The sequence below is a fragment of the Lissotriton vulgaris genome, chromosome 8, assembly GCF_964263255.1.
Source record: "Lissotriton vulgaris chromosome 8, aLisVul1.2, whole genome shotgun sequence".
Lineage (NCBI taxonomy): Eukaryota > Metazoa > Chordata > Amphibia > Caudata > Salamandridae > Lissotriton > Lissotriton vulgaris.
Genome location: NC_141696.1, coordinates 108421845 through 108437026, shown reverse-complemented (window position 1 = coordinate 108437026; position 15182 = coordinate 108421845). Strand labels below are relative to the sequence as shown.

At 46.6% G+C, this 15182-nt stretch overlaps 1 protein-coding gene across 1 annotated transcript in view; it reads left to right on the top strand.

Moving 5' to 3' along the window:
• The window catches only part of NUMA1 (nuclear mitotic apparatus protein 1), a 739614-nt gene that overhangs the window by 152498 nt on the left and 571934 nt on the right, over window positions 1-15182 (top strand). The window contains exons 6-7 of the mRNA XM_086936049.1: window positions 1561-1641; window positions 2833-2923. Of these exons, the coding sequence (XP_086792175.1) occupies window positions 1561-1641; window positions 2833-2923 (172 nt within the window). The remainder of the gene's footprint in view (window positions 1-1560; window positions 1642-2832; window positions 2924-15182) is intronic.

Here is a 15182-nt window from a genome sequence, read left to right as displayed (position 1 = left end):
TAGGCAATTATCTTGCCCCTCTTAAATCTATCACCTGCAGAAAGATAAATACATTAGAAAATCATGAGTGGTGATGGGTGTTGGGAGAGGGGAGCATCACAGCAGCAACCCAGAAGGTTGAGTGATCGGTAGCTCCTGAAAGTGCCAATCCAATTCCAGAAAAATACTGTATCAGGTTGGTGGAATACTTTTTTTCTCTGTAGAACAATGGGAGAATATTTTCTCAGACAAATGGATGCTACAGTATTGCAAGACTGCCATATTTAATTTCAGAACTAAACACCTCACACAGTATAGCCTCAAAACAAGACTTGGAAAATTGGCATGAAATACCTTTATAATTCCTGTTCAAAGCAATGAAAGTAGTTTTGGTTGCAGAGGACAAACACAGGGTCTGCACCAATAAAAAGTCCTAGGTTTAGCTGTTCAGGATGCAATGGAGTGCATATTTCTCACTATGTTACTCTAAAACACCTAATTTATCTACCCATACATTAGAAAGCACGTTAAGTGTGAGATTTACAGTCTGCATAATTGATAAAATCACATGGGTGTTGGCAAAATGTCTTTCATTGGTTGCTGTCCATTGCTGAGGAAGGAGCAATAAATGCGGGTTCTACCTACACACCCAGTAAATCTTACCTCTTCCATATTACTATTGTCCTCATCGGATGTTCTTTGAATAACCAGAATGTGACTTAATTGAGCATAAGTATTTTTGGCTTAAAAGCCTGATGTTCCTGGAATGTGTAGAATATCTTTATGAAAAGACACTCCCCATTATAACTTAAGGCAGCTTCCTCCACTCTATCACAAACACAATGCACACACCTCTTTCAAGCCTCCAATCCTTCAGTTCCTTTGTTCTTCAGGTTTTCTAAACTAAGAATTGCACCCCTTTATCATACTGTCTGCAGCTTATGTGCTTTGTGAAACTCTACTATCCCCCAGGCCTTCGTTGCATGTTGCCCAAAATTCGCAAACATGGAAAGTCTCATTGGGTCAATCACTGAAATTAAGTTTAAAGGTGTTCCCAGTCATCATTGACCTTATCTGTCATGTCACAGAGGAAGGTTTCATCTTTACCATCTGTTGCAGTTTACCACTGAGGCTATTGGAATACCTTCATGCATCTACATAGTCCCCAATGCACTTCATTATATTGGATCATCCTACAAGAATGACCTCTCCACCATAAGCTACAAAGAACTAGAGATTGGAAAACATATTAGTGGTAATGAGCGATACAGTGTCAGGAACACTTAAGTACTGACTGCATCCTTCATTGGTGCCATCTATCCACCTACCTCTGCTCAAACTGTGTATGGGTTTTGTTTCTTAGTCAAGTGCTATTGCTTTAGGTAAGTATACTTAGTTACACCTGGCAAAGCAACTTTGTACAAGGAGTAGACTATTTTAGATTAGGGATTTTGGTTACACAGTGAATTTAGCAAATTATGGGGGAAACCATTCTAACAGGATCAATGTTTTCCTTTTCCGAAAGTAATGATGACCACTTGGCGTTTTAAGTTTAAAGTTTACATATTTGTTTTGTTGTAGGTCATTTCACTTCTCCTGTATTACTCTACAATGAGCAATACAGGGCCTATGGAAATCCAGGAACTTGGCTTCAATATTCAGGTGAATTTTAGTTTAATATTTATATTGAAAGTAACCTTTTGGTGTTGAATTTCTTTACTTTAATCCCTACGTCATTTAACCAGTACTGTCTTTAAATGAAAAATTGAATGCAAACAGAATATAGCAGAGTTTTTCTTTTGTGATTCATGTCTTTTTATTGATTCACTTTATTGTGCACACTTGGGACAAATACTTTTTGTATTTTCAGATATGTCGGTTTCTAAAATATTGGCAACTCACGGTTAACCAATCATTAGTTTCCTTGGGGCAAACCATTCTCATTAGCACTTAACCTGAGAGTAAAACATGCAACTATTAAACCATATTTTTTACAAAATACTTCTAAATTAACATGTTCATAGTACACCATTTCAAAGTGACTTGCAATCAGTGTCCCTCAATCCAATTCAGGCCATCTGTAGAGAGCACAGCTACCTCGGGAGAGGTGTCCCGTTGCTAGCGACTAGACCAAAGGGAGGAAGGAAGAGAGCAAGTTACTTATCACTCAGATCTGTGTCAAACAAGATGGTTTTGAGCTTGAGTCTGAAGGCTGTTTCCCAAAAAATGCAGCGAAGACCGAGGCAGTGCTTTTTAGGTCCCGCCTACGCAGTGCGCATGCGCTGCATAAGAGGGCCTTTAGCCGGCCCTCTGTTCATTTTCAAGCACACACTTGTGGATCTGGCGTCATCCACCTTGCGGGATCGCCCACAGGCGCGCCACAAGCATGAGTATGAAATGAGTAGACTGCTCTTCCAAGCGCCTGCACCACTTGCGGGCTTACCTCCTGCTACCCCTCGCTCACAACAATTAACTTGCGAGAAAGCTGCCTGCGCTCTTATGCTACTAGCCTTTTAGATTTAGCGGTTTAAGAAATTTGTGTAGATAGGCATTTCTTCCTGATTATTAGCAGGGCTCACCAAATGTCCAATCACTGTTCTTTCCCTGATAGAGCCCCGCACAACATTTGGATGCAGTATGAATTGAGAAGGTGTTGCAGACACCTAGTTTTGCTTTTGTATAGGTACAACAAAGGGTTAGTATATAGCTGTGGTTCTTGTATTAACATCTAGTTGCTCAATACTACAATGTCCGTGAAATTAGTTTGTATTCATCATTTTACTCTTTCACTTAGTGGAAGTGTATACATTGAGTTTCAGTTAAACACTCTTCCTACTTTGTCTGCTCATTTAGGCAGTGCTGGCCTCCATTCTGCGCTTTATTGTGGAGAACATTGATCATCTATGTTTGAATGACACCCTGACAAATTTTTTAACTAAGGAAGGTAAGCGATGATAAATTATTTGCCTTTTTACGGAAAGAGCTTTCAGCCATGTTCAAGGCAATGGTTGGTGAATGGTGGCGTCATTTTCTGGAGTATTGGAATGAATGTTCTTCATGGTTGTCTAGTTTGCTAAGCATGTTATTTTGTGTTTGCCCTAATGTTTAACTGTTCCTTTTCAGTATATTGTTCTCTCTCCCTTGATGATCAGGTTCCTTGTGAAAAGGCCTGGTTGAGAGTGCCTAATTAAACAAATCTGATAGACATCCTGCCGCAGATTCCTTAACTTATAATATCCCCAGGCGTCGGACTGGATTTGGACATTTTTTGCAGCAGCACCTCTGTGCGCCGGGAGACGGCGCCACACAACGCCCCCCTGGACGTGACGTAAGCGAGGTCATATGAGTCCCTCCTGGTCATTGTAACCAGGCAGACGACCGGAGCAGTTCGAACTGACAGATTCATTCCAAACAGTAATGCTGTCCCCGTAGCACGATTGGTGCTGCGGCCGTTCAATTAAATCGAAGAATCTGCTCCATCACTACTACACTAAGTGGGGGTAATGTACTTCTGCCATCTACCACGATTGAGCAACCTATGATTAAGACCGTTTGTCAGCCCACCAGTTTGTCTCTCATACGGGACACCCGACTGGGCTCCCATGTGAGTATTCCCTTTTCCTCTCACTTTACCTGTGTCACTTATTTCACTGTTTCAGAAGACTGAACCATCGCCATCTGATTGTCCCCATATCCCTTGGTCATTAGGAGACCCTGCACACTGTAAAAGGGTCGTAACACCGTTAACTGTATTTTAAACCGAATCAGTTTAACAGCTGATTATTGTACACAGAAGCTAGAATCATTAATAATTTAATCTTTGGTCTCCTTTATAAAAAAAATTGTGGAAACCAAGCTGCACACATTACATGCTTTTCACTGTTTGTTTTATGGTTCCATTTCACTTGGGGTCACAAAAGCACTATTGGTTTTTCTTGGTCTGTGTATTTATCAATCTGAATTTTACAAATCTGATAAAAAGAATTAATGTGAACATAAAGTCTACAAGGCCCTCTTTCTTTCTGACAATAACTTAACCAGTTTTTATGTCTCGCCTAGCGATGCAGCGCTTGCGTTCCCTCCTTGGCGAGATAATATTGCTGTCGACTTTGGTTCGGAAGGGGGACAGGACATGTGCACGCTTACAGCGTCTGTGGGCTTTTCAGGATAGAAGATGTGCACTCTCGGACAGGAGATATGCAGGAGTACGGTGTCTCTTTTGATGGTGTACGCTCCTCGCAGGGTTTTCGCGGCCTTGTTGTTCGGTCATCACTCGTGGGCTTGTGTGTGCAACACTAGCGGGACGCTGCTTTGTGATGGCGCCCGCTCCTCACAGGGATCTCGCAGGCCAGGAGATGTGCATGCGTACTGAGTCTAATGCTCTTAGACAAGCGTGTAAGCCACAGCAACAGAGGCAGCTCACGGTCACACATACCTGCGGCAGGACTGTGGCCGCAATGGGACATCCGGCGGTGAGTTTGTTTCAATTTTCTTGAGTTTTTTTTTTTGCGGAGCGGCTGATCGATGCTCCTGACTGGCTCCGGAAAGGTTGTGCAAAGGTATGTTTAACCAGCATGTGTTAAAGATAAAACCAGCGCCAGGATACCCTTTGGGTGGCAGTTGCGCTTAAGAAGTAAATAAATAAATAAAATAATGTCTTATTAGAGTTTAAATAAAGTCAAATGGGAGTGCCACTTTCCAAAGGGCTACAAAAGGTGCAAAGATATCCATAGTGCACAGTCAGCCCCATGTGCGCAGTGCGCAACCCCACAGACCCACACTCCATCCCCACCCGGCAACCATGGCTTGATGTCTTGACTCAGACAGGATGTTCTCCTGCTCCCATCTGTGAACTCACCCCAAGCCTGCACAGCCCTCCTCCCCACATAGGGCTGGTTGGGAATTGGTATTCGGTGGGCAGCAGCTGTTTCTGTAAGACTGAATGAAGACATGCCCAGCCCCCTCAACCCCTGAGACCATTCACAGCCCCCCACAATGAGAACAAAGGCGCCAGCCCTCTCCCGCCCTCGCTCCAGCCTGCCTGCAGCAGAGTCACCTAGACAGCAGCGCAGAAGATTCTCACGCCCCCACCACACTAACCGTAACAACGGTCCAGGCCGCTCTGAGGTTCCCAAAGTAACAGTGCAAGCATGGCAAGGATCACACTTGCTGGCGGCACATGTCCTACACCACAGACAGCCTTTACACAAATACAGGCTTTTAGTTTATCTTTTTAAACTTGTATAAACACACACACCCCAACAACACCCACCCCGTCAAGTTTGTCGCATAAAAATCTGTTCTAGGATAACGTGCAAAGCGGCTGGCCGGGTGTGGCAGGGGCTGTATTTTGACAGTAACCGGGCTCATTTGAAAAGTAGAAACAGCAAAAGCGCCTGGGAACAACAGAAGGGAGACACAAAGCACTAAATAAAAATAAAAACACACACTGTTTCACTTAGTTTTGTGAATGGCAAAAAGGATTTTCAATTTGGTCCTGTCTAGTAGCAGACTTCCGAGAAATCCTTTCCATTCTGGGTTTTTGTAATGTATTGTAAAATTTATAAAGCGCTTACTGCCACTAGGAACAGAAGAAATACCACAAAGGGGCCTGCGGACCAGCGAACAGTGCCAGTCTCGCAGCCTGTGTCTGTTCTGTGTTGGAATCCCTCCATGGAGGGGTGTGCTATGTTTTAAGGCTGTGCTATGTTTTAAGGCTGCCTGTCAGAAAACTGCCACGTGCTGTTTCACGTTGAGGCGGTTCTCTCACAAAAGGGTAATTGCAGGCAACTGGGGGTCTCAAGTCAAGGACATTTGTATTGCGCACAAATCGCATCCGGGGAGTCTCATGACGCTTGCAGGCGGCTCTGACAAGAGAAACAGGTGGTTGAATTTGTAAAAAGCCAGGTCTTTAGCTTCTTGCGATAACAGCTGTGTTCAGGGATGATGCGGAGATTGAGAGACATTTTATTCCATGAGGCGGGGGCGAGAAAAGAGAACGCGTAACCTCCATTTCCAGAGGTTTGTACTCTCAGGGGCGTCAGTCGTGACTCATTACTAGATTGGAGTTCTCTTCGAGGCTGATACCATCTTACCTTTTAAGACCAATAATTTGGACCATTTCCATACATGTGTTTGTGGACCAAGCATAAGGTTTTAAAAAGAATTTGTTTTTTTACCGGAAGCCAGTGAAGGCTTTTTAGGTCTCGGCCTGTGTAGGCTGCGCTTGCGCAGTCTCGCTGCGGAGATCTTATATTTTTCAGAGTGGGGCTTGAACCCGCCCCTCTTCTCCATTGGCTGGCTTCCTAAACGGAGGCCAGCCATTGGAGAAGACTGGTGTCTTTCCATTTAAGCCCCTTTTTGGGATTGAGGGATGTGTTTTTTAGTTTCTTTCTCTCCTCTTCCCAATGGCTGGAATTTTACATTCCAGCCAATGGGAAGAGGAGAGAAAGAAAAACACGCCCCCAGTCTGAAAATGACGGGGCGTTTCTCCGAGGCATTTCTGCTGGACCTCGGAGAAACATGGTGGTGTGGAGCACTCCTCTCTTGACTTATGGGCCCTCCCCAGGGCTCTCTACCCCCACGGGAGCCCTACAAGCCATGGGGCATGTTGGAGTGGCCCACTGACATCCGGGGCCGCTCGGACGTGGTGCCTCACTCGGACACCACCCACACGATCCGCTCCCTCGAGGAGCGAAAGCAGTCAGACGCCCATGTCCCCTGCCTAGCCCTGACTCACCGGGCTCTGGCGTAGGGGACTCCACGCTTCTGGGGACGGCAGCACTTCTCCTCTGGCGGGGCTCTCCCTGGCACATGGGAGCCCCCGGAACAGCTGCCTCGCTTCCCTGTCTTTTTTCCGGCGGCGGTCTGCAGCACCTGCGGGGCTTCCTTCTCCTGACGGGAGCCCTGCGCTGCCATTGACTACATATGGGCTCACTGAAAATAGTCCTCACACGCAATGACACAGATAATAGATTGGCAGGAGCAATTAAAGTTTCCCGCGCGCACATGTAGGTATAATGAAAACTTGGCAGTGGCACCTGAATAAGAATATTAAGGATGAAGGCCTAAGTAGGTGATGATATCTGAAGACTAAAAAACGGATATACTAAGTGTTGTTTACACCGCCGCTCAGTTACGTTTACACGTGATGCCAAATGCTACACATGACGCCAAATGCTACACATGACAACTTACCTATTGCTTTCCGGCAACACGCTCTATGAATGTAGACTTCAGTAGCCTTGGTCGGCTTGCATAGTGACGTCACTGTCATACAGCACAACAGCCCTGGGTAACGTTCATTTAGGGGTTATGGGGACACGCTCGCGCTTCAGTCGAGTCCCGCCACTATAGTAAATTTAAAAACACTTCCTGTTCCAAGATTGCACCCACAAAATTGGAGTTTATGTGGCACTCTTTTTCCCGTTCCAAAATGGCACCCAGCGATTGTCCAAACACTGTAAGGAAGCTCGTATTTCCTATCCAATATGGCAAATGAGCAACGCGAGCACGGTCGTCCAGTGACATCACCTTGAAAAGGGATGTGCAGCTGGTTATAGGGGTGCCTTCTATTGCCATGTGAGACGAAGCCCCTCCCAACAGGATACTATTTTTGGGTGGTTCCGGGGGTTTTCTTTTGCACGAGTGGGGTGGGGGCGGGAAATCCTTTCATGTGAGTTTTAGCTCGTGCACCCTGTGTGAGCACAATTACAGCAGCGAGAGCATTTGGTAACTGGGTGAGACTCTTCTCCCTAATGGAATTAGCAGGTCTGGGAGGCAGCAATTGCCCCTGGGGATGCAGAGCCGGCGCTTCACACGTAGGTGTAAAAACTGTCCTGGGTGTACCCCCCCCCCCCCCCCCCCCCCCCCTTCTATACTGCAAGCTAGGACTGTTTTTCCCGTCTCCGTCACAGTCCCTCTACAGCTCATCGCTTTACCACTCGTGCAGTCGTGTGGATAAATGAACTACCCTGTTCTGTGATGTAATGTCCCTATGTACAGCAGTCACTGGTGTGTGTAATGTGAATGGTGCTGGTTGTATAAGGGTTCAGAAAAGGGGGTGGTGATGGACAGAGTATCTGAATTAAACAGAACACTCATACCCAGTCAACAGATCAGGGCTTGATCCATCACCGTTTTTTAGCTCACTGCACCATCCCAGCTCAGAACCTGGCTATATGCAAATTAGTCTGTCCCTGGCCCAGCGCATCATGGGAACAGGGCAGACCAAACTACCAAGCCAATTCTTATACTGGGAAGGAAACAAGCTTCCGGGGACCGGTTTCTGGCATTTCAGCCGTCTTCGGCCCGACTTGCTTGAATCCTGATGGTGCAATGAGCAAGGGACTCACATCTGAGTATACCCTTCCACGCTTATGGTGGACAAAACAAGCTGGGATGGTGCAGTGAGATAAATAACGGTGATGGATCAAGCCCTGATCTTTGGACTGGGTAAGAGTGGTCTGCTTAATTCAGACACTCTGTTCATCACCACCCCCTTTTCTGAATCGGTTGTATAAGGGAGCAGAGATTTAGTGTTATTTGATATGCCTCTGTGCTGAAATGCTGCTGGCTGCTTGCTGATGTTTATCTCAGTGGGCGTGGGTATGCAGGCAGGAGTTTCATGTTTAGTGAAAATTGCCAGGAGCTGCTGATTAATATTAGAGTTGGTTTTAGTGACATTAGTCAAGACGGAAGTAATAGCTACCGTACAAAGATCACACAATTGATCATCTCAGTCCACCAGACACGGTTGCTAAAACGTAATGTAAAATAAGCATTTGCAAGGTCTCGCATTTACATGAGTTTAAGCTATTGCCATTGTGAATGACAAGGCCTTTTATGTTTTAAAAACTAAAACAAAAATAAAAGGCATTGTTATTTGCAATGTCAATAGCTCAAAGTCTCATAAATGCGACACCTATTACATTGCAAATGCTTGTTGTGCATTTTATTATTATAGATTAGCCTAATTTTCCGCGGGAACAGTTCTGTTGCATAGAAGTCCCTCCCGGCGCGCTGACGTCAGTTTCCTTCTTTTCCGCAGGCCCCCTTTGACGCTTCGCGTCTGGAACAGTGTGTGATGCCTTCGGACTTTAAAACGCGTACCTCCTGTTCACAGCAAATGACCGCGTCTGACCCACACCTTATCTGCATGTGGTGTCTGGGCGAACACCGCCTGAACTTCTGAGATGTTGCTCAGTTCCTGCCTTTTGCCCTTCGCTTCCTGAATGCTACCTCTGGCCTCCCTTGCCTGGACTAGCGTGGTAGGCTCTGGTTATATCTCTCCATGCTGTCCTCTTGCTTTGGTTGGTATCAACTTAGTGCGCTATTGAGCTCTGTGAGCATTCCTTCTACCTCCCTTCGTTGTGGTCTCTCTCTCTCTCTCTCTTCTGTTATGGGATATGGCTAATGCAGTTTCTACATCTCTAACTCACACGGCCATGGTATCTCGCCATTCTGGCAGTTTTGTGGTACCTTGTCTCCCGTTGTCTTTTGCTCTTCCGAGCTACTTGGGTTGCTGTCTTGCTGCTCCGCCACAACCTTCCCCATAGTCTGTCACTCTGTTGGCGGCTCAGTGTGTTGGGCACTTTCTGCTGATCTGTCGCAGACCCACCGCCCCCTTGGGGTTTAGCTTTGGTATCTATTCTAAGTTAAGGAGTCTGCGGCTAAATGTCTATCAGATGTACGAGTTACTTACCTTCGGTAACGATGTATCTGGCAGAGACGTTGTCTAGCTGCAGATTCCTTAACGCCGACCCATGCTCCCCTTTCTGCGAGGACCTTGCCAGGTGGGCTTCTTCACATTGCAAATGGTTTTCTTCCCGGGTGCTCACGTTATTGCAGCCCCTTTAAAAATTGCCATATGCGGCTGCCTCCCTCTGGGTGTCTTCTTTCCTGTAAAACTGTCTTTTTTTTTTTTTATTCACCTTCATCAGGAGATTCTTCTTCTTCTTCGGTTGCCTTCTCCATTAACTTGAGAAGTGTGGCTCAATGGTTAGAGCGGCAGACCCTGATGCAGAGGTCTAGCCCGGGACCAGGGTTCAATTCCCGCCTCGGCGGGTCTTGGGCTTAATTTCCTCGGACCTGATAATTCTCGCCTCGTGCCTATTCTAATCATGGGTCCCACTCTGCAACTCTGGGCAGTAGCTTGCTTAATCTCCACAACGGCCACAACAACGCTAGGATGCCTGGCTTCACCTTGGGGGTGCCCAGGAGTGGGCACCTCACAGGGAAAAGCCAGGAAGGGTTCCACAGTGGTATGCGTACAAGCGCCTAGATACCCTCATGGGCCGATTCGTGCGCTATACAAGTACTACTACATTACATTACATTACATTACATTACATTACATTACGGCTCTTGTCTCCTCTATAGTCTTCTTTGGAGATCTGCTGGGTTGTGTTTCGGCCTTTCATTACTATAGGGGAAGTGCTATTCTTTTCATACCTTCTCTCAGATTGTTCTTCCTGTGTTCCATCCTTGTTGGCCGGCACAGTTCTACGTTGGTAATAAGTCTACCTTTGTGGAGCTATTCTCCTTGTTACTCAGTGTAGGAGAGTAGGGTCTGCAATCCTATGATCACCCAGATTTTTTGCTTTTGTTTCACTGGTTTACGACTTTCTCTGGCTATGGGCCTGCCAATCAGACCCACAGCCTGGCTGTTCTCTCGCTAAATTGACATGTGTACCTTCGGTGCATTACCCAATTGGAACTGGGCCACCTTGTCAGACCCTGTAACTCAGGGCATCGGTGTACCCAGGGCCTACCAGGGGCTGAAGCATGTATTATGCCACCCCTGGATGGCCATCAAAATCTGACACAACTGGCTGCACGACAGCAGGGGCAAGGTGGCGTACTCGCCCTTTGCTTTAGATATAGTATACCTATATCTAACCCTAAAATGGACACCCGAATTCCTATCAGTCACTCCTATGGCAGGCCTTGACAATCCTGAAGGCAGAGTGCGTGGAATCGTGTGAATTGGGCTCTGGCACGAGCCGAGCCCGGTTGCGGCTTGCGGAACCAAGACCCAATGGCTGTTCCATGATAACGCGTACCATATCGATAACTTCGGTATCGCGTTATCAAGACATGTCGAGTAAGGGGTCATACGAATCGGGATACTGACCCCTCACCAATGCTGGCGATGGGGTTAGCATTCCACCCTTCTAGAGGGACACGACATGTCCGTAACTGTGAACCCCGGTTAAAGTTAACTGAAGCCTCAGCTCCACAAAATGGATGCTGCCACCACAGACAAGAGTCTGACCTCCTGCTGCTGGGAGTCCTTCCAGCGAGGAGAGCTTGGACAAAGGGTTTCTTGTCCGGGGCGGTGCTCGCACCATCCCAGACAGGGTTTTGTGTATCCTGGGTAGGCAGGGCTTTACAGGAAGGTGACTGCGGAGTGGCACCCCGGTGCTCACTACGCATCTGCCGGCTAGAACCAGTTCCAGGGGCACACCAGCCCCTGACCTGGGGAAAGTCCGGCCTGGGAGAGGGGTGTAACCACCCCCCTTTCTGGTCCCACCCTTAGGGCAGGACCTAGTCACGTACCCACCCCTTTCTTTAGGATAAAGGCAGGAGCGGGGACCCTTCCAAATTAGATCATCTTTGAATCAAAAATACTTTCTACGAAAGGAACTCTCGACTCTTCTCAAGATTTTTCCCTTGTGGCTAAGGAGTAGTCACCCTGCATCCGCAGGCACCATCTAAGAACTCTGCGGTTTGCTGCAAGTCCTTCCTCAGGAATCCGACTGCCCAGCTCGACGAGAACCGGCTTCCCTGGCACCTCTGACCTCTACCCACATCGTCAGCTCAGCTGAGATCTGTGGGTGCGACGAGACCTCGAGGGACCAGCCATCTTCAGAACCTGCACGATTTCTTAAACCAGCACGACCGCCGAGGGATCCTCTGGTGAGTGCTTTGGGGTCCGAGAAGCCCCGACCCTGAGCAGCTCCAGCACCGAAGTGCAGCCTCCCAGCATCTCCACGATCTGCGTGGGGCCCTTCTGCTTTTGCCGCTCATCACGTTGTCTGGTCACTAGCCGCTGGCTTGTGACCTTGACGACGCCCGACAACCAACACTGCTGGTCTGGTTGCTCCAGACTGGCCTATGCTCCCTTCTGAAAGAGGAGCACCCCGGACCCTCCTGGTCCACTCACGACGCCATCTTAGGCCCACCACGTGGCCCTGAATTTGCCAAGGCTTGTTGCCCCAATCCTGGGCCCAGCGACGCCGACAGCATCAACCTTCGTGGGACAGCTCGCACCTCCATCCTGGTCGCCGACAACGCCTCCTGGTCCGTGAGACTGCAGAGTCTAGCGTCGCCCACTCACCTAGTCGAGGTGACGATCATCCGGTGCCCTCCTGGTACCCTTTGACTACTGGCTAGTAGTTACGAACTTGGTCCCCTCTGCTTTCAGGTGTCATCCATCTCTGATCCAGGCTTGGATCTTTACGAACTATCTCCACTGGTCGCCGGCCAGCAACTCCTTCCTTCCGGCTCCTGGCTCGTCAGCGAGGACTCCCGACGTCTATAAAGACTTGTGCAGCCGCAGCCCTTGGGCTAGGTAACTTCGGCATTTTGGTGCCCGCATAGCCTCCTTATTTAAGGGTCCCGAGTCCCTATCGCTTCCGACTTGCCTTATCGGGTCCGCCCGAGACCACTAAACTTTCCGTGCCCTCGGGCATTTGTGTAGATTGTGCACTTGAAGTATTTTCCTAAGAGTTTTGTTGTGTGCTTAGTACCCTGTCCTCATAAAGAGCACAGGGCTGTTGTGATTCTAATAAATACACTGTTTATTTTCATAACACTTGTGTGGTGTCCTTTCACTTGGTGTTCAAGGGGTATGTGATGGTATAACAGCTGGCTTAACACGCCCTCTAGAGTTTAGCCCGAAGACTGCTCGTATCCACGCTACTAGGATAGCTGGTCTAAGGTTGACTTACAACCAATCACCATAAGGGTCGTTTGGACTGATGCATAGTGATCACTAGAATAGTGAGCACTGCATATCAGGCCAACTTCTCACACTCAGCCTTTGGGGAGGGTCCACGCTACGCTTTGCAAGGTTCTTTCTCAGAGCTTGCTCTGCTTTTACTCCACTTATATGTAGACCGTGTCTGATACTGTGTCCTATGATGGTGGTTTGAATCATCCCCTTTCTTTATATATGGATTTTTCATCCTTCGCATACTGTTCCCATACTTTCACAATTTTGTTGGTGGATCCACGTTGTTCACCTTCATCAGGAGATTCTTCTCGGGCGTCAGCGGGCCGGGAGGGACTTATATGATCGCCCTGACGTCACGTCCGTGGACTAAGTCATGGCACGGTCATGTGGCGCCGTCCCCCGGCTTGCGGAGGTGCTGCAGCAAAAAAAGAATTGGGATCCAGTCTGACGCCTGGGGATATTCTAAGTTAAGGAATGTGCGCCTAGGCAACGTCTCTACCAGATATATACTTACCGAAAGTAAGTTACTCGTACAATAAAACCACAAAATTTGGATAGATTGTTTAACACAAATTAAAATATTAAAATAGTTAACGTTAGTCTTATAAGAAACCATTTTGGGGACATAATTTCAAATTAAATCCTTTCTTGCAATAATTTCTAATGTTGGTGTTTGTGTTACATGTTTGGATCATGTTACTTGGAGCCATGTTATTTTTGCAAACTGTCCAAATAATTATTTGATTTCAGCTAAACTAACTTACTACCTACAGTAGGAGTGAGTGTTCTAATAAAATGTTCATCCTAGCATTTATGGAGGCAAATGTGTGTTGGTGATACTAGATCTGTATGCTTGCATTGCCTTGATTTTGACAGTCTAAATTTGTCTTTTGTTGCTATTTATTTTATTCATGTATAAAGTTTACTAAACTGAATGATAGTGCAGGTGAAAGCTTTAGAATATTTCCATTTTATCGAATGAATCTGGCCCAAAAGAACATGTATAATGCTCAGTGCTTTACTCCAAATAAAAAGTGAAATGACCCTCCTGCAGGTGACCCAGTGGACACCATCATCCGATGCTCCTTAAGGCTATTCCTTACCAAGCGGATGACCTTCCTGAAGAAGCCATTTTGATTTGGTCTGGATGTTCTTGTGCTTCAAAGATCAAAAAGAAAGAGGGGGGGTTGCTATGAACACTATTTTGGATGAACAGATGTTTTTCCTAGGTCTGTTCTAAATTGAGGTGGTCTGCTGCCAGGATGCTTATCACTAAGTGGGGGTGCATTGGCACAGCCCAGAAGCTGTGAAGGGCTGAACTGAGCATGGCGCGTCCCTTGGGCTGTAGAGTGAGCAGGGAATCAGTTATTCAAGGACTCTAATCAGCAGATTTGAATTGTAGTGTTAAAGTTTTGGGATTTTTTTATGAACGGTAGTTCTGTGTTGAATAGAATTCACATATTCCTCATCTTCAATAAGATGACTGGAACATTCTGAAGTTCAGATGTCAGCCATATGGTTAACATTTTTGTCCTTGTCCAACCTCCACTAATGCAGATGAAAATCTAGTCCAGTATAAGAAGTAGTTTATTTAAGTTTTTCCTTCAGCTCAATTTGTATTGCTCCTCAAATTCACCACTGAAGTCCACATACTACCCCCTCAATTATCCTCTTTTGACAACCTGATTCATCCCGTTGGGCATTGCTTCACTACTCTACTAAAAATAATCAGTCAATATTTAGCGACGGCAGATTAGAAACGGTTATACAACTTGGCACTATCTCTAGCAGTTGATGGACTCCATACAAAGGCTTTAACGGGTAAGTAAGGATGGGCCTTTTAAATTTTAAATTGTAGCGGCTTCTGGGACAGAGACCAATTAAACCATTGTGCATGGTTGATACTAGAATTCACTTTGGAGACTATAGCCAATGTAATCTTAATGGACAATGTTCATCATCTCCACTTTCTTGCGGCTTGTTGAGCTAAGTGTAACTGTAAACCAAGTGCCAGTCAACTAGATGCAGTGTAGCAAATTTATCCCTCGATGTTCAAAGTCTGTCTGGGAAATGGAGTGCTCACTAGGCTGAAGCAACAGCTGCTAAGCTTCTAAAAAGAACAGATGGTCAAATGTCCCTCAGAGGCAGTGCTTGCAATTCTTTAACAAATCTCCAGTAATTATTATAAGCGCTGATGCGTTGTCATTTTGTATTCTGCATGCGTACCTAGGCTGTGGTCTGGTGG